The sequence below is a fragment of the Pseudochaenichthys georgianus genome, chromosome 15 (assembly GCF_902827115.2).
Source record: "Pseudochaenichthys georgianus chromosome 15, fPseGeo1.2, whole genome shotgun sequence".
In the NCBI taxonomy this organism is placed as follows: domain Eukaryota; kingdom Metazoa; phylum Chordata; class Actinopteri; order Perciformes; family Channichthyidae; genus Pseudochaenichthys; species Pseudochaenichthys georgianus.
The window spans coordinates 53712-80459 of record NC_047517.1 but is presented as its reverse complement, the minus strand read 5'-3'; the positions used below and the strand labels follow the sequence as shown (position 1 = coordinate 80459).

Here is a 26748-nt window from a genome sequence, read left to right as displayed (position 1 = left end):
CTGAGCTGAAGTTATCAGCCTCTTACGGCCCGTCTACACTATGGGCCCGTCGAAAGCTCCAATCTGCCCATTCACTTTCAATGGGGTGACGTCACGTAGCCGCGCTTTTTCGCCGAACTGAATTGTGGGTAGCAGAGCCGGAGACGCCGGAGTAGCCAGCGCCAGCCAATCAAATCCCGTTTCCCAAAATCTGACAGCTGAAGCCGTAGCCAATCAAACCGCGTCTAAGCTGGGAGAGATATCCCGCCGTTCATTTCTATATTTCAAAAAAAGTCAGAGGAGAAACTAACTATCGCCGTAGCAAATCACCCGGTTTTGTATGACCAGACCCTCTTCACCTACCGGGATACAAACCGGAGGAACCAGCATGGAGACAGTGGGGGAAACTGGTAGGTTTTCGCCTGTTTGGGGAGTTTATATATATATTGCTCGCATAAAATCCCCGGGGGTTTTGCTTTGTATGTCGGGGGCGGGAGATTCATGTGATTGGTTGTTGGTCGTGTTGCTTGAATAAAATCCCCAAGCTCCAGACACGCCCAGCTCCAAGCTATTTTTGGAGCTGTAGTGTGGACGCTCCGTCAGTCTGACTGGAGAGGACTCTCCTCCACATCATCGTAGAAACATCTTATTCTTCCGTTAGAGCAGCTAGCACCAGATGCTAATAACAACAGCGCCGGTTCCAGTGCACCCTCCCTTTCTCCCTCGCTCACGCGCACTTTGGCTGTGAGCTGCGGTTGCCAGATAAGCCAACATCCCCCATTTGCATCACTTACAGCGCCCATCGTACAGGGCGAATGAAACGTGTAACCGGGGTGAAAAGGGTGTTACATTTACTTAATTATGAATGTTGTTACATCAAGGCCGAAAATTAGGATGAGCGCCAACGGTCAAAACATTTGTTTTCCCTCCCAGAGCTGTCAGCGCAGCGCCTCCCAGATCTGGCGCCCTAGGCGAACATTTATAACGCCAGTGCGACGGGCCGGCCCTGGTCTCAGGTTAGGCTGTAGGAAGTGTACAACGCTACATTTCCCGCCCCGCCGCAGTCATACAGTAGGCTACGGAGAGTGGCGAGAAACATTTCCTCAGGAATCGAAAAGCGGAACCGAAATTCACATTTCTAAATGATGCCGTTGGAATCGAAATGTTGGAACCGGTTCCGAACCGGAACCGGTTCTCGGTACCCAACCCTAGTCAGGAGTGACCCGATCTGGCCATGCTTCCCGGCCATCAGGAGGTTCCAGGAGGGGGCGGCGGCGAACCCGAGGACCCTCGCAGCCCTTTCGCCTCACGGGCGGCGAGGGCAATGGCGTGGCTCGTCACCATGACGACCATTACAGCACATCACAGAGAAGCCAGCATGGGGGAATGAGACCCATCCTTGATCTGTCAGTATTCCAGGCTGAGTGCCCCTGCGGCAGCGCCCGCAGCACCCACCACGGCGGCAGCGCTCGCTGCAGAAGCCTGCTGGTTTTAACCTATCGGTTAATAAACTGCAGAGCTCGCTAACTAAGCCAGCTGCCACTAATCTGTTGATTAGGTAGACAGCAGGGCTCGCTGCAGAAGCCTGCCGGTTTTAACCTCGGTTAATAACCTGCAGAGCTCGCGGCATTCCTCTGTCCGAGACACGCCTCCTACACACGGTCATAATAACCCCATGAGCGCCGTTATAACGCCTCGTGTGGACAGCTCTGCACACACCTACATCCATCCCCTGAGCGTGTCCACGCCTCATGATGAGAGCCGGAGTGAAACGCAGCGTGTGGAGGCCCCCTGGCATGGCTCGTCGCCATGACGACCACAGAACATCTCGAGCATGTGCGCTCGCTCTCAGAGTGTTTCTCAGAGTGTTTCTCAGAGTGAGCGCGTGTGTCTGATGGACAGATGGATGAGCAGGCTGATCAGCAGAGGGTAGCCTACACCTTGCAGTTCACCTCTCCCCCCCCAAAGTTCAATGGGATACAGGACTCCTGTCATCCCAGGAACAGTGTTTTTCGCTCCAGTCAGAGCTGCAGGAACTCCTGTTGAAAGAGGCTATTTCCAGGGTTCCTCAAGGGGAAGAAAATCAGGTGCGGGAATGTGTTCACCAGGACGACTGGTTCACTTCCACCTGAAGGATGCATACTTCCACCCCTCATCCCGAAACACAGGAAATTCCTCCGTTTCTCATTTCAGGGAATATCAGACCAGGCAATCGTCTGCGGTTTGGATATTTCCTGGCTCCTCGCATTTTTGTGTAGAGAAGGCTGGAGCCGCTACACAGAGGAGGGATGAGAGTGTGGTTTCCTCTGGACGACCTGCTATTTGCTGGCTCGCTCCAGGGAGGAAGTCGCTTTACAGACGGTACATTTCGTATCGCATCTCTCAAAGCCTGGGTTTCATAATGAATTGGAAGAAGAGCTGTCCATTTCCATTACATTACATTACATTGCATTTAGCTGACGCTTTTATCCAAAGCGACTTACAATAAGTGCGTTCGACTAACAAGATACAAACTTGAAGAAAACAGAATCATAAAGTACATCAGGTTTCATAGAGCCAAACATTTCAAGTGCTACTCAACTGGCTTTAGATAAGCCAGTCCTTTGTTAGTATATAAGTGCTTTGTTAGTAGTTCTATCCTCGAGGTGGAGTCGAAAGAGATGAGTTTTCAGTCTGGAAGGTGTGTGAGCTTTCTGCTGTCCTGATGTCAATGGGAGCTCATTCCACCATCTTGGAGCCAGGATAGCAAACCCACGTGTTTTTGCTGATGGGAACTTGGGTCCCCCTCGCAGCGAGGGTGCAGCGAGCCGTTTGGCTGATGCAGAGCGGAGTGCACGTGCTGGGGTGCACGGTTTCACCATGTCCTGGATGTAGGAAGGGCCAGATCCATTCGCAGCATGGTACGCAAGTACCATTGTCTCGAAGTGGATTCTAGCAGTTACCGGAAGTCAGTGGAGGGAGCCCTCTCAGACAAATGTTTATCTGGGAGTGGAATTAAACTCAGCCAGCATGAGAGCGCGGCTCTCGCGGCAGCGAGTGGAGGAACTGACAGCTCTCCTCCGGCGTGTCATAACCCACACAGCCCTCTCCGTGGCGCAGCTGCTCGGCGTTGGCGTCAGCTGGTCACGTGATGATCCCCCTGGGACTCCCCCACAGGAGGAGTCTCCAGAGGTGGTTAATTCGCCCGTGCATCGACCCCGTGCGTCAGATGTAAATGTGCTGGAGCTGTTCTCCGGAGCACTTCGCCCGGTTGCTGTAATCAGACGTGTTGATTTGCACAGACAACAGGCCACGGCTATGGAAGCAGCCTATCAATCGCCAGGGAGGAGCACGATCTGCGCAGCTTCTGAACGCAGCCAGGCGGCTGCTGTTCTGGGCGCGCACACACGTTGCTCTCCATCAGAGCAATGGATATTCCCGGCGAGTTGAACCGAGGGGCTCGCAGAGCGCAGCAGCCGTGTTATGCGAGGAGTACGGAGACTCAGACCAGTGTCACGCGCACTGGCGCCTCAGTGGGATTTGACTTTGGTGTTACGCACACTAAGCAAAGCCCCATTTGAACCTGATCAGGTTCCCCTTAAACTGTTGTCAGCCAAAGTAGTATTACTTTTGGCTCTATCAGAGAAAAGGGTGAGTGATTTGTCTGCTCTCTCTGTGGCTCCGTCATGCCTCCGGATCCAAGGAGATGGCAGTTCAGCTGTTTTACGACCTAACCCGGCCTTTATGCCAAAGGTCATCACAAACTCTTCTAGGTCAAGAGTGATCACCCTGGATGACTTATTCCCCCCTCCTCACAGGTCGGAGGAAGAAGCCGCGTCTCATCTCCTCTGTCCTGTGCGCACGCTGTCCTGCTATGTGGCGCACACGGCTGCCTTGCTCCGTTCTCAGCGCCTGTTTGTGCATTATAGAGAGCGCTCGATCGGGCAACCTCTGTCTGCACAAAGGCTGTCACACTGGCTGTGTGAGGCTGTGTCACAGGCATATGTCTCCTCTGGGGTGGGGCCCCCGGAGAACATCAAAGGAATTCCTCCTCCACGGCTTTGCACGGAGGAATGTCAGTGGAAGACATTTGCACTGCTGCATCTTGGTCTTCCCCCTGTTCATTTATTCAATTGTATTTGAAGGATGTCTCCCATTCCTCTCTGACACACCCTGTACTGGGTGTCCTGTCGGAGTGAGTGACGTCAGGGATCCAGCTGTGCACTCTCTTTTTCACAGCGGCAGGGTTGTATTGTTCCCAGCCTTCATCCCCTCATGGAAAATATTCATGTTTTGCTATGTTCCAGGGACGGTGATGCGCCATTCGCATGGCGCAATAGGCATGGGTTATTATCTGAGCAGGTGTGTCTGTGCTTCTAGTACCGGGCGGACCCAGTGGGGCGCAGACTACATCATGCTTCTCCCTTAACCCAATAGCGATAGCCTTAGAGGACGAAGCCATATACGAAATAGAGGCCCCACTGGCTCCACGAATAGCTGAAGAAAAGTTATTTTGTATGGGAGCAGATTGTCGGGCCTCCTTCCTATTTATACAGGAAGGAGGCCGAGGGTGGGGCCCACCTTGCGGGTGGGCGTGGACTACAAGTGTTTCAGTGCTGAGCGGGTGCGCAGGGGGATTACCCAATAGCGATAGCCTTACGGCCCGTCTACACTACAGGCATCGAAAAATGCTTTCAACGCTTCGCCCATTCATTTGAATGGGGTGACGTAGAAGATTTTTAAACTTCGCCGAACTGCATTGTGGGGAGCATGGCATGGCTTTGCAAGCATCACGAGCATCTATTCTGACTCTTCTACGGTGTACATCCAACTCACAGGTGTAACCTTGCTTTGAGATTTGTTTTCATTAATTTATCCCTTTTAGAAGTGAAGTTATGATCATTTGTTCTGGGAATGTCATTTTCGAGCCTGAGACCTGGAAAACAGAATCGGGGCGAATCAGATGATTAAACATGATCTTAAAATATATATTTATTTATTTTTAGCATTTATTTGGAATTATTATTTGAATTACTTTCTGCTGAAACTGTGCCCCACCTGCCCCTAATGACCAGTCACCACTGATTATGGGTACATAATGCAGTTAAAATAACAGGTTACACATTTTAAAACATTGCATGTTCTGGTACAGTAACAGTTCTGGTTAAAAGTCCAGTTACATGTTCAGATAGCTGGAAAGCACCATTGACAGTAGTGCAGGGAATGAGTGGGAATGGGAGGGCTTTGTCTCAGGAGGGAGAGTGGGTCGTTCACTGAAGAATGGCAGATGGATCCCAGAGGTCCTCCATTCAGGCAGTGGCGGAGCCAGGACATTTTCAGTGGGGTGTCCAGGGTGATCATTTTGGGGTGGCATTGAAATCACTATTATATGAACATAAAAAGACATCTCACTAGAAAATAAGGGGTTATTTAAGGCACCTACATTATTTGGGATTAAGCTAGTGTAGATCAAATAATATCCAGTATATCCAACTATTTTTTTCTTATTCCCACAGGCAACGAAGCTTACATTATACAAATGTAGTGCAATATACCGACTGTTTAGCTTATGGTGATCAGCAGCCCTATGAGCTCATTCTCTCAGTGTATCATCAGGAATACAGACACACACACATCATTTAAATAAGAGTTTTTAAATTAAATGATAGGTTAAGAATAAACATCTTAAAGTAAATAACAATAAACAATAGCCCTTAACCCTGTAAGGCCCCCGGTTGTAATTTTACAACATTACTTGAAGCTATCCTAAAAAAGTCAGTAAATGTTTTGGTTTTTGAAAAGACTACATTTACATAGTACACAGGGCGGGAGCGGGTCTCGAAAATCAGACCCGTGGAGGACTCTGGCGGGGATGCAATGTAGACAGGAATAAACGTAGATCATCCTCTGGCTGCAGCTTGACCGGCACTTGCTTTTGATCACAGTCAATGCGGAACACCCGCACTCACACAGGTGGAGGTGAAGGGAATGAGCACTTTTACAGCCTTTTTGGCGAGGTGGGGGAACTCGGTCTCCACAGACAGCCAAAAGTGTGCAAGTGACATTTTAATAATCTTTTTCTCGTAATTTTTGTTCATGCTGCGCCTCCCCTGAAGCTCTTTTTCTCTATCTCTCTCTCTCTATCTCTCCCTCCCTCTCTCTCTCTTTTCCTCTCTCTCTCTTTCCCTCTCTATATATGTCTCTCTCTATTTATTTAGCTAAAATGGTAATCCAACTTCACCAGCTGTAACATAATGAGACCATTCTGGTGTACCAGCTTCCCCATGCTGAAGACTGCTGGAAGACCAGCATAAATACCAGCTTCACCAGCATGGACCAGCTTAACTACCAGCTTCACCAGCTAAAACCATAGATATAGGTCAAATAGACCAGCATGACATCCATGCTGGTCTATGCTGTTTTTTTCAGCAGGGGAGAGCTAGAGCTATCACGGAAAGAAAGTGTATTATTCCATATGTGATCAATGACATACCGATATCCTCCGGATGGACTTGAACTCCAGGAAGGTGAGATGCTCAGCGAGCTCCATGGGCTCCAGGTGGTCGAACAGCAGGGAGGCCTTTCCTTTCTTAGCCTGCTTCTTGCGCTGGGTCAACTTACGCATCCAGTCGTACGACGGACTACAGGGATAACAATTTGTCAAATGTGAGCAAAAACAATCTAAAACATATCTGATACAGTCCTATTTATTGAAAACAATGTATAGCCTACCGTCTGAAGCTACTTAAAGCCTTAGGTACAATAATTCACCATTGAGTGGAGCATTTGTCCAATCAAGTCAGTTACTTTGACCCACTGTAATCAGGTCAGGACAGAGGCCGGGAAGGATGTACATCCAAATTCTCAGAAACAACATTTGAGATGGCTAATAGCAGCGTGAAGGCAACAGGACAGTCCTGCATGCCAATGGCACACTCCATTAGAACATCTGTGGCATTTTGCTGTCTATAAAAACTGCACATTTTAGAGTGGCCTTTCATTGTCAGCAGCTCAAGGAACACCTGTGTAGTATAACCATGCTGTTTAACCTACGCCTTGATATGCCACACTTGTCAGATGGATGGACTATTTTGTGAAATTGCTAACATGGATTTTTACGGAGCCCCCTAGGGGACATGGAGAAGAAAAAATAAATTATTTGAAAAAATAAATAAATAAAATGTTTTGCGAGATCTCGCAAAACCCCTTTGCGAGATATCGCAAAACTCCTTTGCGAGATCTCGCAATACTTTTGCGATATCTCGCAAAACCCCGTTGCAGTTTGTAGACGGTCCCTAAGCACTCCTCTCCTTCCTCCAGCTGCAGATTGTGACCAATTCTTGATGTTTAGCTCGGATGACGGCGCGTATCGAACTGTTCTGATTAAAACGACCCTGTAGCTCGTTGTCTACCTTGCTATGATTGTAAAGTCATGTTGTTTGTATTTTTACAACGTTATGTTCATGAGTGATTGATCCGCGAAATTCGAATCTGTCAATAACTCAGCTCAGAGGAACGTGCATGTCCCCTCGCTCTGAGTGTTCTCTTGAGGTGTCTTCACTTATGTGAAACCCTTTATATATACAGTCTATGTGTGAAACCCGTGCCTATTGCCAAGCTCTGATGTTATATCTTTATATTTAAGGCCAAGCTCAAAGTAAAATCGATGAACCACTCCATTGTTGTGGTTTCTGTGTTGCCGTAGCAGCCAAACTGACCAGGAAGTACTAAATGAAAAGTATTGCGAGATCTCGCAATACATTTTTTTTTTTTTCAAATCTTTTTTTAATTTCTTCTCCATGTCCCCTAGGGGGCTCCGTAGATTTTAAACAAATTGTGCAAAAAAATAGAATTACACTTTTTATTTGTTAAAACTCATCACATTTTTTTCTTTTTATTCACTGCCATTTTTGTAGGCTTTAATTATTTTTGGTCATGTGTTACGTAGCAGCTGCAAAATAGACTTTGTACCACTGACCAATAGTTGTTAAAAGGTTATCTGTGTATTCGTGTCTTACATGGTGGAGATGTCGAGTAGCTTGAAATGTTCCTGAGAGCCCAGCTGAGCAGCCACATCTCTGAACTCCTCTGTTAACTGGATCAGACCCGGGTCCAGGTTAAACTCTGCAGGGAATGTTACAATCCAGTACCTGAACACACATAGAGACATCAGCAGCAAGTATTTTGACAGTACAAAGAGGGAGGAAAAACAACTTGTGCCACAATGGAAAACATTTAATCTTAGCTCCATGAACTTTCCAGTAACCTAAACAAAGACCCTTCTGAACTTGGGAGCCGTGACTCACATGTGATGCCCTTGTATTGTCGTGGTATGGTGCAGGAAGTGCCCAAAAGTTTACGTCACATTTACAACTTACAATTGTGGGATGTCCCCACCCTTTGTGACCCAGCTCAGAGCAGTGCTGTCCTTACAACTCAAGTCACTGGTTTGATTCAAGGTTAAAACAATTGCACAATGTTCATTGTCATATTTAATGCAGACATGAGAGACACGATGTCTTTGATGTCTGATTCTGCATGAACTGGAATTGTAAGCCAAACTGTAAAACTAGTCTTAATAAGCACATAAATAATGTGAAAATAGGTTATAGAGGGCCAGGGTTACGGTTTGCAAGAAGCCGAGACTAAAAAGTGTTTCATGTGATGCGATGGTGAATCTGGAAGTAAGCAGCACCTTACCTCATTAAATAACAAATCTTCAACTGTGTTCTTTGGCAGCTGTCGTCTTTGCAGTCACGATACGTGGGCTTCAGTTAAGGACTTTTCAAACATGTGAAAAACGTAAACATTAAACAACACTGACCTAACTCTTCCAAAGCAGTGGCTATTGCTGATCTAATTGGACCTTTATGGTAGCTCTCCCCTCAACAGCAGATTGATGCGTGGAAGAGAGAACGTGATCTCATGTGGTTTCCTCACTGTCCGGTGATCTGGCCCTTTGTAGCCGACCATTCAAACACATGAGCCCAAACTAATGCAAATAGAGAAACATCTTCCCCAACTTGACAACACATGCGCAGCGTTTACTTACGGCGCTGCATAAACAAAGCACAAAAACGCTGGCATCAGCTAAACACACTGCTGGCACCGGAGCGCATGTGGTCACGGCCTGTTTCATAACGGTAAGGGTTTTGTCAGTATATTTAAAATGATTGGGTTAGCTATGTTAGCTAGCTAGCTTGCAGCTTGAATCATGTGATCACATTGTCAAAGTAAAGTCAACAGAAATGTCATTTTCGGTACGTTTCCAACAACAGTGGTAGTTAGTATTTGCAGTGTTTCGTTTATGCAGTGCTTTTAGTAACCGCTGCGCATGTGTCGTCAAGTTGTTGAAGCTGTTTCTTTATTTGCATTTGGTTTGGAACATTTGTATCTTTGATCTGCATAGTTTCTTAAGCTTCAGCGCGTTTTGCGAATGGAAGTGTGTTTGGCCGCTGTAGAATAATTGCACCTGTCGGCCACCGCGCAGTACTCGTGGATCAATGTTGCCCATTTCAAATGAACACCGAAGCACCTATACAGGTCATGGGAAATCAGTCTCTGAGTCAAATGAAACATCGACTGCTACGTTGTCTTGATTTTGAGATTAAGGTTGGACTTCCTGTGTTGGGGGAATGAATGTACCTCAGGAATCACATTACTGCAGCAAATATCTCGGGCAACATGAGAACAATAGCCAGCATCTTTAAACATTTTGTTAAAACAACATTATGTTATTATTTGATCTTAGAAAAACAGTCTCCAACTATTTGAAGGGGAAATGGTCTCGTTGTTATTAATCATAAACAAAGGCCTTGGTAACATTACTGCTGACAGTGTTGTTTAACTGCATTGCACTCAGGTGGTCCTCGTTGCTTTACAGCCATGCTTCAATGTGCATGAGCTGTGTCTTCCTCCCGGCCTTTTGCCAGATGGGATATATCATCAGGAGTTTTCGCGCCAGCTCCGAGGATGTGATGTACCAGCGGTGCATCAGCAGCAGGATGCGAGGGAGCAGCTTGGCCTGCAGCTCCCCGTTATCATCTGTGGACAGAAGTGAGTCAGAACATGTCAGCAAATTAAACTTAAGGCACCCGGCACTGTTTTAATGTTAATGTTTATGTGGTGAGCAGAAATGGGCCGTTTCCCTAAGTACTTATCCGAATGAATAGTCCTGATGAAACTTTTAGTTGTCAACAAATCTGATATAAAGAGCCATTTGTCATCGTCTGTGTATCTTAAGCGTGATATATCTGATGTGTCTGTCCCTGACATGTTCATTAGTTGCTATTATTACACTTGGTTGCAATGTATTCAGGGTCACCTACCAAATGCACGAGTGCATTCTTTGAGGAGAGCGTCTAGAGATGCTGCCTTTCCCAATGTAGATGCTCCCATAATCCCAAACTGGATTCAACACTTCCTGCTCACTGCTCTGGACCAATCAGGGTGTTCCTGTGTGCAGGAGAGAGTATATGAGTCTTAAGTATGCACGTTTTTGTTATCTTGTGAAGTCATCAATTTGCTCATGTATTTGTAAATCATTATTCAAATACTTTAGCAGACACTTGCTAATAGACATGTCTATTATTTCCATCACTGTGACCTCAGAAGAACTGCTAATGTTTATGGATGTTTTACTGAGCCATTTTAAGACAAAAGAAGACAATATGTTTAAAGCAATATGTTTTTTATGCACACCAAATATATGTAATGCTTCACTAAGGAAGAAGCAAAATGAACTGAAAGCAATGTCCACTAACGCAGACATATTGTGGGGTGGAACATCTATGCAGGAAAACCTACTGCCATTCCTAATGACAACATATCTTTAACAGCAGTAGTAACAATATGTATAACTAAATTAGAAGTAATATTGACACTATTTACATACAGAAGGTTACTTATAACCATATTGTATATATGTCATTCTATTCAGAGTGGGACGAATACAATTTAAGTGACTTTATATTATTTACTGTATATTGTACACCATTGCTTATGAAGATTCACATCAGACCAAAATACGTTATATCCATGTTATATGCACTCCTTTGTGTTGGTCAGCCGCCACAATGAAGGGCTTTGCCTTAATAGATGTGGAAATTAGAGTTATGCAACACTATCTGTCATTGATGACGCAAAAAACATTTCTGATTCAGACAATCTTTACATCAATGTACCCAAGGCCATGTGGATACAGTGAAGTATAAACGTGGCTCACAGTTCAGCTGCACTTAAACATCAGGGCAAAGTTACTGATTGCTTGGTTGAAACTAGAACATGTTTACTTACAATGTCACAAATCGAGTTTTGAAAACCAAAACATTTAAAGAGCCTGTGACACGAGTTTCCCCCATCATCCAAACCCATCAATTTGAGTAAATATTGTCCCCTTGAAAACCGTTACTGAACTGATTTTGGATATTTGTACTTTGATAACCATTAATCCTTCAATGTTGACCATTTTCTGGATCTTCTCGCGGATTCTTCAAGTCCCCCCAAATGATGTGTGACGTCATTGCGGGCACAGCGCTCCAGCTGCACCGTCCAGGATCCCAGCTTCTGCATGTAAACGCACGATGGCGCTCACAGCAGAAAGCTCAGACAGCGATGACAGTTTAATGTTGAACGTGTCTGAGAGCTCATGAGGCTGAAGGATCGGTTTATGTTGTATCTGTTAGAAGTTTAGGAATTAGGTGCGTCAATATGGGCGATCATACGGTCATGTAGCCAGTGGTGGAATGGGACTACAAATCATCCCGGGACTCTCGACCGGCCCACTTCGGTACCGCTAGTAAATTGTCAACGGGGGGAGTGGGGGATGTGCTAGTGACTTATCCGACCATCCCACTTCGGACTTCACCACTGCACCCAGCCCAGCCCACGTAAACTGTCCCAATCGGAGTGCGAATAATAATAATAATAATCCGTGCATTTTATCCATTAATTTCCCAACATTGTGTTAAAAAAACCACACGTTTAATCCATGTTGGTGTACTACAACTACAAAAAGCATCGGTTTGTTTTCTCATCAGGAAATGCAGACCGGCTCAAACAAACGATTTTTAATCATCATCCTCACGATCATTTAATGTATCATATGTTCGCCGAATTGACATGAAAGCACTAATAAATGTAGTTTCATCCACTTGAGTTTACAACCACAAAATAATCGATTTGTTTTTATATCACATCCGACGGGAGGAAATTCAGTAGCTCTCACTACCGATTTTTAATCCTAATGTAATCATCATCTTCACCACGATCATTTATGTTTATGTCGCCGAATTGACATGAAAGCACTGACACATATGAATATACTGTAGTCAACTTCATTAAAACGTTATTAACGTGCCTAAACTCAGTAATTCACCATTTCTACGCATGACAACACACTCTGTCCGTGTTTGGCTCTCTCGCCGCACAGTGAAGCGTTCCCGCATTGACGTCACTTCCGACTTCCCCCAAAACTTCAAAATGAGTCGAAGGAATTTCCCCGCGATGTTCGAAATTATTGATATTTAACGGAACGGTATCGCTTTTTCTTTTTTAAACTGACGGGTCAGATTACTAGTAGCCCAATATTTCATTGCACAACAGTTGTTGGGATGGTGTCACAGGCTCTTTAAAAATGAAACCTTTTTTACATCATCACTTAAGGACCCATTATGACAGCTTTCTTTTCTTTCTCTCTTCCTTTCTCTCTTTCATTCTTTCTTTCTTTCTCATTCTCTTTCTATGACCATACTGTAGTGCCTTTTGTTCAGGCTGTGACTCATAACATGACATTTTCTTTCCAAAATGATGATGGTTAGGACTGCAGGTAAGATTATATGTTTTTAAATAATATGTTTACCCTTGACAGAAAGGCTTCAATAAACCATAATGACATTTGAACAAATGCCAGGGACATTTGTAACCACAACAATGATAGTTATACTGAAACAAAGACATGTCTGGATCTGGAATGAGTTGGCATTTTAACATGGTGTATCCATTGTTGATTTCAACACTGTTTATCTAAATTAACACCAATGGATCTTTCTTGTCTGACCAAAAAGAAGCGCCCATGTCAAAATCATGTAGGATAACTATTCATTCATTTATATGTATTTTTTCAGTTGCAATTGCACAAGTCATGAAGAACCCAGACAAAGTCCCATATTCGCTCTCCTCTGAGCTCTGTGTTGTTCTTCACCAGCTCTATAGGCTCTTAAGCTGCTAAATTCTCCACTGTGTTCACCTTTAGTATTTCACCGTGTCAGTGTGCTGGGCAGGGGGGGGCATACAGGGGGGGGCATACAGGGGGGGGGACAGAGATGTTCACTGCCTGCCTCAGCCAGAAACAAGAAGTTTACTTCCTCTTACTGTGAGGGATAGATTTATTAAAAGAACAAATGATTTCAACAAGCTGTAGATATACATTATGTATTCTATTTCAACTGGTGTTTTATTTTTCTAATAAGGAAATGGGCTACCACTTTTTAACGGTCTCGTCTCGACTGCATTTGGTCTCGGTTTTGTCTCGGTCTCGGACCTATAGGTCTCGAGATTTTACCGGTCGAGACCGTTCTTATTATACATCCATGGTCGAGACCACGGCTGTTGCTGGGGATGTGATTGGATATAAAACGCCCTGTTTACCAAATTAAACCAATAACGTGACTTGGTCTCGACCTCTTAAGGTCTTGTCTTGGTCTTGCTACTCTCCGGTCTTGGGCATGTCTTGGTCTCGGATAAGGTGGTTTCGACTACAACACTACTAGCTAGAGCAATAATCTATAGCCATGCACTGCACTTCTTGTGCAATGCAGCGACACGCTAGGCTATATGCTATCATATGGTAGGAAAGGGAGGGCTTGAGTCCCTCTGTGATGCACAGATCCAGCTGTTTAGGACCCTGTAGGTCAGGTGGGTTAGTGCATTCTGAAAATAGGTTCAGCAGTTACATCTCATGCAGTCTACACATGTGAGCATGCTAACCTGCTAAACCAAGATGCATGTCATACAACTAACATTTTGTTAGCATGTGGACTTTAGCATTTAGCTTAACGCAAAGCTTGTATAGGATCACCTTGCCACTAGCAGGCAGGGGGCTAGCTATCCCGATAAGAGCCGACATGGAGGTTTGGGCTCAGGGGTTAGAGCACTTTCCCGTTTCATCCCCGCAGTCAACATGTCCACGACTTGCAAACGTGTGTGTCAGCCGGGGAAGGACACAGACGTATTGACAAACCTTTAACAGGGTGAAGTGTTAAAGGTCCCATGTCAGGGCCATTTCTACTGATCATAGTTCCATTGTTGAGGTCTACTAGAATAGATTTATATTGTGCAATTTTCCAAACTCACATTGGTTTTTTCATACAGCATCTCTGTGTAGTCAACACACTCTCACTCCCTAAGCGTCCAGGAGCGACGCTTGGTCCGGGTCCCGTGGCGTCCAGTTGTGACGCGCCGAGGCTCCTTCAGCTTCATAAACGGACGCAAAGAGCTTTTCAACTGAGGAGAGAGTCATCAAGAAGAAGAAGAAGAAGAAGAAGAAGAAGAAGAAGAAGAAGAAGAAGAAGAAGAAGAAGAAGAAGAAGAAGAAGAAGGATCCATTTGGACATGGGTAAGTGTAAATATTACAGTAATAGTGTACTGGCAATGTGTGGGGAATACCGCGAAAATGAACAATAGGTTTATTGATATATATTTTGTATCGATAGTCATGAACTTTTTCTTGGGACAAAATAGACTCTCCATTAGCGTGTTAACGTTATTTTGGTGTGTAAAAGTGAGATTACATGTGGAGATGATTACATTCATCATTTATTCGTCCCACAACGGAGACATGTACAGTGGCTATAGACATGTTTTTTCCATCGATTATTTTATCATACTGTTCTGTACAGATGAGACTTTGTCATAGATGTATTTATATGTGTGCCTGTTATTATTTTACCGTCCTGTACAGATGAGACTTTGTAATCAGATGTAGACTATGTATATGTGTGTCAGTGATTTTATACTGAATGTAAAGTAACTGAAAATACCTGTGTGTGTATGTGTGTGAGAGAGAGAGAGAGAGAGAGAGAGAGAGAGAGAGAGATAGAGAGAGAGAGAGAGAGAGAGAGAGAGAGAGAGAGTCCTGTCCAACCTCCCAAACTTTCTTTTTATGTGTGCATTGTTATTTGTGCTTGAGCAACATTTTACTTGAACTTTATTTCAATGAAATTTGTTGTAATTATTGTCCTACATTTTAATTCGTTTTACAGAGAGGTTTCACAGCTGCCTGGGCCTAGTGGCCCACAGGCGGCGTTTATCCAGCAGCCAGAACATCCATCTGTGCCGGCCCCCAGGTCAAGATCTACTGTGGCTCAAGGGCCTTTACCAGAGCCATCACCACCAAGGACCAGAGGACCAGCATCACTACAGCTGCCTCCACCTCCATCTGCGGCTGCCACCAGGTCAAGATGCACCTCAGCACAAAGGCTCCACCACAGCCATCACCTTCAACCCAGCCAGCAAGGAGGTCTCGTGCAGCAATTGTACCTCTTCACAGCAGCCAGACCCACTGTCTTGGAAGACAGACAAAGACCTTGATACAGTCTTGACATTTATAATGAATAGTTGGTTGAAAGTTCTGATGTTCAATTTTGTAAATAGTGAGATTTTCCAGTTTCTTATATTTATAATAAATTGTTGGTTGAAAAAAAGGTTGAATGCTCAATTTGTATTTGTACACATCACATGAACCTTGGTATGTAATATGAAGTCATTATTCAGTCCTAATGTATCTCAGTCCCTGCTGTGGTGAAAGTAGAGTGATAAACACCTGTTTTACTCAAAATTCGAATTTAATTTATTTGATTTTAGACATGAATAACACATTTAAATACAGTCTAATTCAAATATTTCACTGCTTTTGTGATCCTAAGACTTTGGTAACCAAATCTAAAACACCAAAACAATTCGATCACATGAGTAATTTTGTGTTTTCACAAGAGTTTTGAAGATTTTCCGAAAATCGGATGTCAAATCTTAAGCTTTTGAGCTACTTATCTCATCAAACAGTGCTCTAAGGTGAGTAATTTGCATATATAGCAATACCAGATATTGTCCTGAACATTTTGATATGTAACACATGGGGTGCCATGTGAGAAGAAATACATTTTAAAGGTGATTTTTTTTAAATTGTGTACAATGCTTTTGTGTTTTTCCCCTTCAATTCTGAGAAACAACTTGTTTTCTCTGAAATGTGGAGCGCCAAAGAGACTACACTACCCACAATCCCCAGCTATTGTTGTGACGATGCCTGTCCGCTTTGACAAACCTCGTGATAAGTCAACAAGCTCTGTGATTGGATGAAACATAAATTCATACAAAAAAAGTGACGTAGATTTTACTCATCTATTATTCATTCATTCATTTAAAGATATGACTGATTTTCTTTGAATATAAGAATGTAAATACTGAGTTGAGAGAATAGTCAGGGGATCTGGGTGATGGGAGACACATCTATGGAATGAGACATCAATGACAGTGATGGTACAGAGCAGCGACGTGCAGAGCCTCACCTGTCATACTCCAATGTAACGGAAACACAACTAAAGAAAAACTAAATAGTAATAATAATAAAATGTCTCCACTGATCTGTGTTGTAAGTGGGATTTCTGTTTGATTCCAATCGCTTTTTATAGTCAAAATCAGCAAATTGTCCGAGCTCCGCCACAACTCCATGGGAGCGAAGAGGAGTGAGGCGGGGACGAGCTCTGCCTCACGTAAGCCCACGGTAACTGGCTGGAGCGCGGGCACTAATTTAACACGGGCACTTATTTACTGTGGGGTGAGGTGAGGCACAGGTGAGCTCTGCCTCACCTCAGAATGCGTCACCCCACGGAAACTGGCTGCAAAGCCTGTTTCCATCTCACTGGATGTCACCAGTGTAATGTGTGTGGATCCCTTTATTACACGTGTCCTCGCCATCCATAGTCTCTAAATAATTTATTTCATGTATATACAGGGGTTAAGTTGGGACTTGATATGTGGGGGGCTGTGGTTTTTTTGGGTGGGGGGCAACATATGATGCCCAATCCTAAAGCAACTGCTCCTGTATCAGATGCACTATTTCATGCCACCAATCGAGAAAGTAAACATAGAAAGTATGTCAAATAGACCGTCTTTTTATTAGTATTATTTAACTGGAATGAATTTACATTTGAAATTATTAATATATACACAAACATTTTTCACAAATGAGAGACCTTCAAATTGTCGTTTTAAGTCAACATCTCTCTGCACACTTACTCAAGAACATTACAAACAACTATGTGAGTACAGAGACATATTATCTGAATTGATTGAGGAATGAAATCAATATAAGCAGTTCAACAACATTACTGTATGTACGACCAGCTCCTTCATCAAGTCCCAGATGGGCTGATAGGGGAAGCCTGTGTAGTCGTGCATCTTTGTCTACAGGCTAAATGGTCTGCAGACCTTCTGGTAGCGACCCACTTCCTCACATATGTCGTGGGGTCCCAAGAGGCAAGAGGAGGTCCAACCATTTGAATGAACTTTAAAGCAGAGACATTTTGAGTTTTCAGTTGTGAGCGCATTGATGTTACAACTGCATTCATTTCTGAGAAACCCTCACACTGCACTGCTCACAGCAATGGTTCACTCTTAAGCTTCAGAAGGGACATCGGCACGCTGGCATCCTCCCTAAAGTCCCTCTAACTTTGCTTAACACCAGAGAATTCGATTTTCAAAAGAGTGCATAGCTCTCTTATTTCACACTCACCATACATTAATGGTAGAGGGCTTGGCCATGTCTTTGTATCAAGAACATTGACCTTTTGATGCTTGTGAGCATCCTTGTTCCCATGCTTTTGCATCGTGCTGCATAACACCCTGTGGGATCTATTATCTTCTGCCTTGGGTCATTGCATAGTGCTATGCCGTTAAAACACCTTGCTGCTCTGCCTCTCATGCGGTTTTGTAGAACAGATCACCGTCTGGGTTCCTGCTCATGGTTTTAAAAACATCCAGCTGTCTTTTTATCAGATGTACTGATTGAGACAGTCTAATGTCCCTCGACTGTAGAGCCTCAGACAGGTCTTTCAGCTCCTCGAGTGCATCCGTCATCAGTCCCAGGTTTTTAACAAAAGCAACTGCATGCTCATACGTGCATCTATCGTTTAGGAACGGTTCACATCTACACTTGCAGAGGTGAGGTGATGATAGAGTGCAGCACACATGGTCCAAACAGCATTTACTGTCCTAAAAGATGAAGCCACCCACCTGATCCCGAGGATGTGACCAATCTTCCTCAAGCACTTCAGAGACTGCAGCATCAAGCTGTAACGATCAACTATCTAAACTAGTTGTGTTAATTAAACGCACAAGGGGTTCTTGAATGAAATAAGATTATAAAGGTAAACAGAAATAATAAACGGATAATCTGCTCCTTTAAACAAAATAAACAGAGACAGATTTCATGCATGGATCCATTATATTGACAGTTTTCCAGCCACACAACACAAACAAAACAAAACAGTCCGCTCTGGGATACACAAAGTGTCTTTACTGCCTAATCCAGGCTATTGTTCATTGAGAAAAAAACTGTTGCTCCTGCGCCCGTCGGCGGGAAAAACAGAAATGTTTGTCGGCCTTTTACGGCTATATTCCACACAAAAAAGAAACACGAGGTCCTGCGTGGCACACAGGAGCGATCTCACCCTGTGTCGGAGAGAATATCTCTCTCTCTCTGTGTGCGTCCTCTCCAAGGAGACGTGCTTCCAGGTCGGTCGATGCAATATCCACATACGGTTACTTTCAGTTACTTCCCCTATTTTTACACATGCTGAGAAACCGTAACCATCCCGCTGAATACCCGCATTCACCACACAGGCTTCCTCCTCCCGTGAGAACCACCCCTGGCATCCTGTTGACGTGCCCTCTAAAAAGCCCCTGGGATGCCAGGGGTGGTTCTCACGGGAGGAGGAAGCCTGTGTGATGGTCCGGTTGGACCGTTCCGTGAGATTGGCTTGAGGATGATAGCTGGTGGTGAACTTTTGTGTGACTCCCCAGGATTTGCATAGGTTGGCCATTTCATGGCCAGTGAACTGCGCGCCCCGATCAGAAACCAACTCACGTGGGACACCGAAACGGGTGAAGATCTCATCTTTTAAGACGGCGACAATCTTGTGAGTTTTGCTGTCTTTTAGGGGAAACATCTCAACCCACTTTGTGAAATAATCCACAACCACAAGAAGAAAGCAATTGCCTTTTTTACTGCGGGGAAAAGGTCCCATAAGATCAATCCCCAGCTTTTCCCAGGGCTCCTCCACCGGGGTAGGCTGCATGAACCCCGCTGGTTTTTGATTATCCGCTTTGTAGGCCTGGCAGGTGTTGCAACACTTTACATGGGCCCACACATCCTTCCTAACAGACTGCCACCAAGCCACCTCAAGGATCTTAAGAAGAGTCTTAAGTCTGCCCAGATGTCCACTCAGGGGATGGTTGTGGAAGTACTCCAGAAAAGATATTACTAGACTCTTGGGAACCACTAGCTGATATTTGTCTCCCCCTACTCTCACAGGCGACCGCCGATACAGAATGCCCTGTAACACAGTGTACCCTATCCTCTCTGGCTTACAAATGGCAGCAGACTGTTTTGCCATGTCACTGATTTCAGGGTCCCTTTTCTGGGCCTCTCGTATGTCTGATAGGGTGGTTGGTAAGTCAGAAGCACAGTGAGAGGTGTTTGAGGCAACATACGCAGTTGTGGATGGATGTGCAATCGCTCTGGACAGAGCATCAGGCACTATGTTGTGCAGGCCTTTTCTGTATTGGACCCTAAATTGAAATTGCTGGAGTCGTAAGATCCACCTAGTAAGCCGGGAAGAGGTCTTCGGACAGTTGAAGGCCCAAGTCAGAGCAGCATGGTCTGTGTATACCGTGAATTATTTTCCCTCAAGAAAATGTCACCACTTTTCAACAGCCCATACAACAGCTAGACATTCCTTTTCTGATGTGGAGTAGTTACACTCGGCTCCTCTCAATCCCCGTGAAGCATAAGCTATCACCTGCTCCCTTTCCTGAGTAGCTTGGACTAAGACTGCACCCAAACCGGCGTCACTAGCGTCTGTGTGCACCTCAAACGGAATTGAGTGGTCAGGTTGTGTTAGGATGGGAGCGCTGACCATAGCCTGTTTCAAGTGTTCAAAGCTTTGCTGGCATTCTTCGCTCCATATCCACACCACCGCTTTCCTTGTCAGGCGATGCAAGGGAGCTGCCATATCTACAAAGTGGGAAATTAATTTGTGGTACCATCCCACAAGTCCCAGAAATCGTTGCAGTGACTTGATATTTGTGGGAGTAGGATATTCTTTCACTGCCAGTGTTTTCTCTGGATCCACCTGAACCCCTTTCTCAGACACTATATGGCCAAGGAACTTTAACTCTTGCTGGAAGAAATGGCATTTCTTCAGATTGAGTGTTAAATTAGCCTCATGCAGTCTCTTCATCACAGCGTTTAAATCATTGAAGTGCTGTTCTTGTGAGGGTGAAAAGATGATGACATCATCAATATACACAAAGCAGAATTTTCCCCTCAGCTCTCCCAGGACCTTTTCCATCAATCGCTGGAAAGATGCACCGGCGTTCTTCAGCCCAAATGGCATGCACTTGAACTGGTAGAGGCCTATCGGTGTGATTACTGCTGTCTTGGCCTTGCTTTCCTCTGACATTGCCACTTGCCAGTAGCCTGATTTTAGGTCAAGGGTACTGAAGAAGGCGGATCCATGCAATGACTCCAACAACTCATGAATAAGTGGCATAGGATAGGCATCTTGCCGAGTCTTAGCATTTAGAGGTCGAAAGTCAACACAAAATCTTGGGGACATGTCAGGTTTTGGCACCAAGACCACTGGGGACGCCCAGGCTGACTGTGACGGTTCAATAATGCCATCCCTAAGCATCTGCTCTACCTGGTCTATTATGATCTGACGCTTGTGGGGGGATACCCTGTATGCTTTGCAGCACACTGGAACCTCGTCTGTAGTAAATATCTTGTGCTCTTCTACCTTAGTTTTCCCTAAACTGCCTGAACACACCTTTGGCCAAGCCTTCAATATTTCTCTAACCTCTGGTGGATGAGCTGAAAAATCTGGGGCAGTCTCTTCTTGAATAGGAAATGACTTGGATAGCGGAAGTGCTATTATGAGACTAACACTGGGGTGAGCTGCCGGGATCTCAGCAGGTTGAGAAAGGAATGAATAGAACACATAATCCCTTGGCCCCTTTACTCCATGTGTTCGGTCTCCCAGGTTGATAATGGTTGAGGTATTGGTAAGGAAGTCCAAGCCTAGAATGATGGGGAATGCCAGGTTGTTGTCATCGATGATGTATGTTTCTAGCGACCACATCATCTCATGCCAGCCGTAGAGTAGCTGTACCTTTCCTAAGGCTCCATGGCATGTCTTCCCGTCAGCCAAAGCAAAGCTTTGGTTCTCACTGGGCTTCAGTTGCTCTCCTTTACGGACTACATCCAGCCATTGGCTGTGTCGCATGAGGGAGTATGTACATGCAGTGTCAAAAACAGCTTTACACTGCATTCCTCTCACCTCTACGGGGACATGTAAGAGACTTATTGGATTTCTCTTCCCTCTCTGCACTATGGTCACTATATCAGCAGGTTTCTTAGCGCTCCATTTTTCCTGGGGCCTTTTGTTCAATTTCTCTTTTGCTTTTTGTTGATCCACTTTCCCCCAATATTCTTTTGCAGCTGTGCAATCTTTTTCCACTAATGTGCCTATTGACACCAGTTGGTCCACGGTTCTGACAGTGCCCCGAAGACAACCAGCTATTCTGGGATTACAGTTGTTGAGTATTTTCCTCACCAACTCCGCCTCGGTGATATCAGGTTTCCATCGTAGACAAAGGGCTCGGTAATCATAGGCAAAATCCCTCAAACACTGTTCGGGTACCTGCACCATATCCCTCAACTTCTCCTCCACTTCCATGAGGTAATCAGGAGGTAGGAAAGCTGCATGAAAAGCTTCTTTGAATTCTGGCCAGTTGTGTACTGTGCTTTTTGCTACACACCACCAACTATGCGCTGGCCCCTTAAGAATCCCAGATAAAGCCCCTATTAGCTCTGCATCTGTTAATGGCCTAACTTCAAAGAATGTTTCACAGCGATCTACAAAGTTCAAAACCTCTCCAACCTCCCTGGAACCACCGAACGAGGGGAACTCCATATGAATGACAGGCTTTGAATACACCACCGGCGTACTGCTTGGATGGCGGTATACTGCTCCTACAGGTGTGATGGGGTTTATGTTGTCAATGACTCCTGGTGGTTGTCCCAGCGGAAGTAGGTCAGTGAATGATGTCCTGCCGTGTGGCGCAGCATCAATAGTATCAGGTTCTCTTCTGGCAATCTCTGCTCGGCCGACAGAAACCCCAGCAGAGGGAACTGAATGAGTAGGAGTGTGATAACTAATATGAGGACCGGACACCTGAGTGTCAGTACCAAGAGAAGGAGCATGGGTGTGAGAGGCACTAATGAGAGGTGTTTGAGCTGGAGTGGTGCGACCATAAGACGTCTGAAAACTAGCACCAGCACTGACAAAGGGCCTTCAACTGTCCGAAGACCTCTTCCCGGCTTACTAGGTGGATCTTACGATTCCAGCAATTTCAATTTAGGGTCCAATACAGAAAAGGCCTGCACAACATAGTGCCTGATGCTCTGTCCAGAGCGATTGCACATCCATCCACAACTGCGTATGTTGCCTCAAACACCTCTCACTGTGCTTCTGACTTACCAACCACCCTATCAGACATACGAGAGGCCCAGGAAAGGGACCCTGAAATCAGTGACATGGCAAAACAGTCTGCTGCCATTTGTAAGCCAGAGAGGATAGGGTACACTGTGTTACAGGGCATTCTGTATCGGCGGTCGCCTGTGAGAGTAGGGGGAGACAAATATCAGCTAGTGGTTCCCAAGAGTCTAGTAATATCTTTTCTGGAGTACTTCCACAACCATCCCCTGAGTGGACATCTGGGCAGACTTAAGACTCTTCTTAAGATCCTTGAGGTGGCTTGGTGGCAGTCTGTTAGGAAGGATGTGTGGGCCCATGTAAAGTGTTGCAACACCTGCCAGGCCTACAAAGCGGATAATCAAAAACCAGCGGGGTTCATGCAGCCTACCCCGGTGGAGGAGCCCTGGGAAAAGCTGGGGATTGATCTTATGGGACCTTTTCCCCGCAGTAAAAAAGGCAATTGCTTTCTTCTCGTGGTTCTGGATTATTTCACAAAGTGGGTTGAGATGTTTCCCCTAAAAGACAGCAAAACTCACAAGATTGTCGCCGTCTTAAAAGATGAGATCTTCACCCGTTTCGGTGTCCCACATGAGTTGGTTTCTGATCGGGGCACGCAGTTCACTGGCCATGAAATGGCCAACCTATGCAAATCCTGGGGAGTCACACAAAAGTTCACCACCAGCTATCATCCTCAAGCCAATCTCACGGAACGGTCCAACCGGACCATCACACAGGCTTCCTCCTCCCGTGAGAACCACCCCTGGCATCCTGTTGACGTGCCCTCTAAAAAGCCCCTGGGCGCGCCGCGACAGGTGAATATGCAAATGAGGCTTGCAGAACCACACCCTCAAACCAATATAAAAGTGGACATTTTAACGATTGTAGTTGCGAGGATAATACACATGCATCATAGATTCTCATTTCATTTGAATCTAAACTACATGCCTTAACCCTTTCCCCTGCCCCTACAGTTTATAACAAACACTAAGATCAATCTGCGACTGTCACAAAGCTCTCTCAAGTTCTTTGGTGACTGATGAGAGAGACAGTATAGCTTGTCAAGAGAAGCTGTGAAGTGGTTGCTTTCGGTGCTTGACTGCATCTGACACAGACAACTCCAACCTCTGGTTTAGACCAGGGATCACCAACTACATTTGTCCAAGGGCCGACATGTAACTAATAGACACTAACGCGGGCCAGCGATTTTTATATAGCCCAGAATTGTATAAATAGTATTCAGATTACTTTTGGAATACTTTCTTTTTCCATAACAGATGGGTATGTTTTGGTGAACAGGAGACACTTCTTTTACTGTTTTCATGGCTTATCAAGAACTCAAACACAACATCTTGGTGTCATTCTGGACAGCTCATCTGCACCCCACATACAACATCACCCGGACTGCATTCTTTGTACCGTCTTAAAACCTTTCCTTGGAATATGTTATGCATTGTAAGGTGTCCTTGGTGCTTTGAAAGGCGCCCCTAAATCGAATGAATTATCATTATTATTTATTATCTGAAACGATGTAATAACTTTTAAAACTGTTTCCAGTCACTTGCCCCATGCATTCAGCAGCAGCAGGCCGTTCACTTTGATTTCATCCCGTTATGAAATGTCATCATTTCGACAATAAAGAAATGATACATAAATGTTATCTTCCACATTTTATCTAACCATCTCCGTTTCTAACTTTCAATATATTTTAAAAGAGATCTCTCTCTCTCATCTGCGTGCGGGGGCGGGGCCTCACAGACACGCTGCATCTCTCTCTCTCATCTGCGTGCGGGGGCGGGGCCTCACCGACACGCTGCATCTCTCTCTCTCATCTGCGTGCGGGGGCGGGGCCTCACAGACACGCTGCATCTCTCTCTCTCATCTGCGTGCGGGGGCGGGGCCTCACAGACATGCTGCATCTCTCTCTCTCATCTGCGTGTGGGGGCGGGGCCTCACAGACACGCTGCATCTCTCTCTCTCATCTGCGTGCGGGGGCGGGGCCTCACAGACACGCTGCATCTCTCTCTCTCTCATCTGCGTGCGGGGGCGGGGCCTCACAGACACGCTGCATCTCTCTCTCTCTCATCTGCGTGCGGGGGCGGGGCCTCAAAGACACGCTGCATCTCTCTCTCTCATCTGCGTGCGGGGGCGGGGCCTCAAAGACACGCTGCATCTCTCTCTCTCATCTGCGTGAGGGGGCGGGGCCTCACAGACACGCTGCATCTCTCTCTCGCTCACAGACATGCTGCAGCGCTGTGCAGAGTGCACACAGTTCTGCCGGTAATGAATATGACATTGTGTGAGGAAACTTGTCCACCAATAATTCCAATAAGTATTCCAAAATGTTTTCACTTCAGGTTTACGAAAGTAACTGCAATCAGATTACTCGTTTTTCAAATGTAATGCCAGCTGAATACAGTTAGCCTACTTGATTTTTGTATTCTGATTACGTAACGCCGTTATGTTTTCCGTTACAACCCAACCCTGCTTCTAGGCTACTGTCCCGCAGCTCCAGCCTCTCTGTTGGACTCTGTCGCAGCGGGGCTACTGCTGTGGTGCGGAGCGCATTACCCAGACTCTTCACAACGAAGGATCACTTCTTCTTCAGGGGAGGGAAGGTTTCGCAGTACGCAGTCTACTGTCCCGCAGCTGCTGCCTCTCTGTTGGACTCCGGTACTGCACCTTACTCACGAGACGTTGTAAACAAAGAAATGGGTGGGGGGCGAACGCAGTAACCACTCCGCCAACGCCACAATCACCCCCGTCGTGCGGGCCGGATGAGAATGTCTGGCGGGCCGGATGTGGCCCGCGGGCCGCCAGTTGGTGGTCACTGGTTTAGACGATGCCAGCCTATGAGGCCTGGGTACTTACTTCTCAGTTTTGTGTAGACGCCATTCTTTCTGCCTCCCATTACGGAGGCTCCTTCTGAGCAGAATCCCACCAGACATTCTTTCAGAAAAGCATCATCAAGGCCATATTTCTGTAGACAGTTCAGTCGTTGACTAATGACTCCATCTGCAGTTGTACTCTCTAGCTCGAGAAGATCTAAGGTCACTGGCTCTGAGCTATCAGCTGACGTTCTTAGGGACACAATAAGACGAGACTTCTTGCTTAATGATGTGCTTTCATCCACAAGAGCAGTTGGCTTTGGTCGGGTCACGTGATACTTGCCAAAAGGGATTCCCTCATTTCTTTTGAGATACAATGTACAATGTCTGTACATGTAACATTTGAGTGGAGTACTCGGCCAACAGTTACACCATTTATCATGTGTACTTCTATTAGTCCAGGGTGATGGATGCCGTTCTAAAGACATTATGGTAAAGCCAACATGTCTTTTTGAGTTTTTGGAAAGCTTGATTTTAAAGCTTCTTCATTTTGTCTTTTTACCTGTCCTGTGCTAAGTTGTGACTCTGTGAGACTCTATGTTCATTTATTTTCTTTCTCAAAGATTTCATTTGCTTCTCATTGTTGTTGCCATAGGGCCGACCCTACATTCTGCCATCAGTAGAGACTGAGCACCTGTTCCCTGTTCTCATCGCCCCAAGGGATCCGCTTCCCTGCATGACTTGCATCCTATTCTTTTATTTCCAACTATTAGAAATGGATATTTCTGTGTAAAATATTCCAATTGACTTTGATTCCAGCAGTCAGGCAAGTCGTCAGCCTTTCCTACACGGCTTCCTGCTCATCTCCTCTGTCCTCCTCAGGCTCCTCTGTCCTCCTCAGGCTGCTCTGCTCCTCTGCTCTCCTCAGGCTGCTCTGCTCCTCTATCCTCCTCAGGCTGCTCTCTCCTCTGTCCTCCTCAGGCTGCTCTCTCCTCTGTCCTCCTCAGGCTGCTCTCTCCTCTGTCCTCCTCAGGCTGCTCTCTCCTCTGTCCTCCTCAGGCTGCTCTCTCCTCTGTCCTCCTGAGGCTGCTCTGCTCTCCTCAGCCTGCTCTACTCCTCTCCTCTCCTCAAGTTCCTCCACTCCCTTCCCT

General features: G+C 45.6%; 1 protein-coding gene across 3 annotated transcripts in view; it reads right to left on the bottom strand.

The window, feature by feature from the left end:
• The window catches only part of rasgrp3 (RAS guanyl releasing protein 3 (calcium and DAG-regulated)), a 151969-nt gene that overhangs the window by 92346 nt on the left and 32875 nt on the right, over positions 1–26748 (bottom strand). For 2 of the 3 annotated variants that reach the window (XM_034100956.2, XM_071205591.1), the window contains exons 2-6: positions 10287–10413; positions 9900–10002; positions 8659–8721; positions 7977–8108; positions 6452–6599 (exon numbers count right to left, since the gene is read on the bottom strand). In XM_034100956.2, the coding sequence (XP_033956847.1) occupies positions 6452–6599; positions 7977–8108; positions 8659–8721; positions 9900–10002; positions 10287–10356 (516 nt within the window). In that variant the 5' untranslated portion in view covers positions 10357–10413. Of the gene's footprint in view, positions 1–6451; positions 6600–7976; positions 8109–8658; positions 8722–9899; positions 10003–10286; positions 10414–14310; positions 14391–26748 lie in introns of those variants that run through there. The other variant, XM_071205592.1, reaches the window with a different exon arrangement.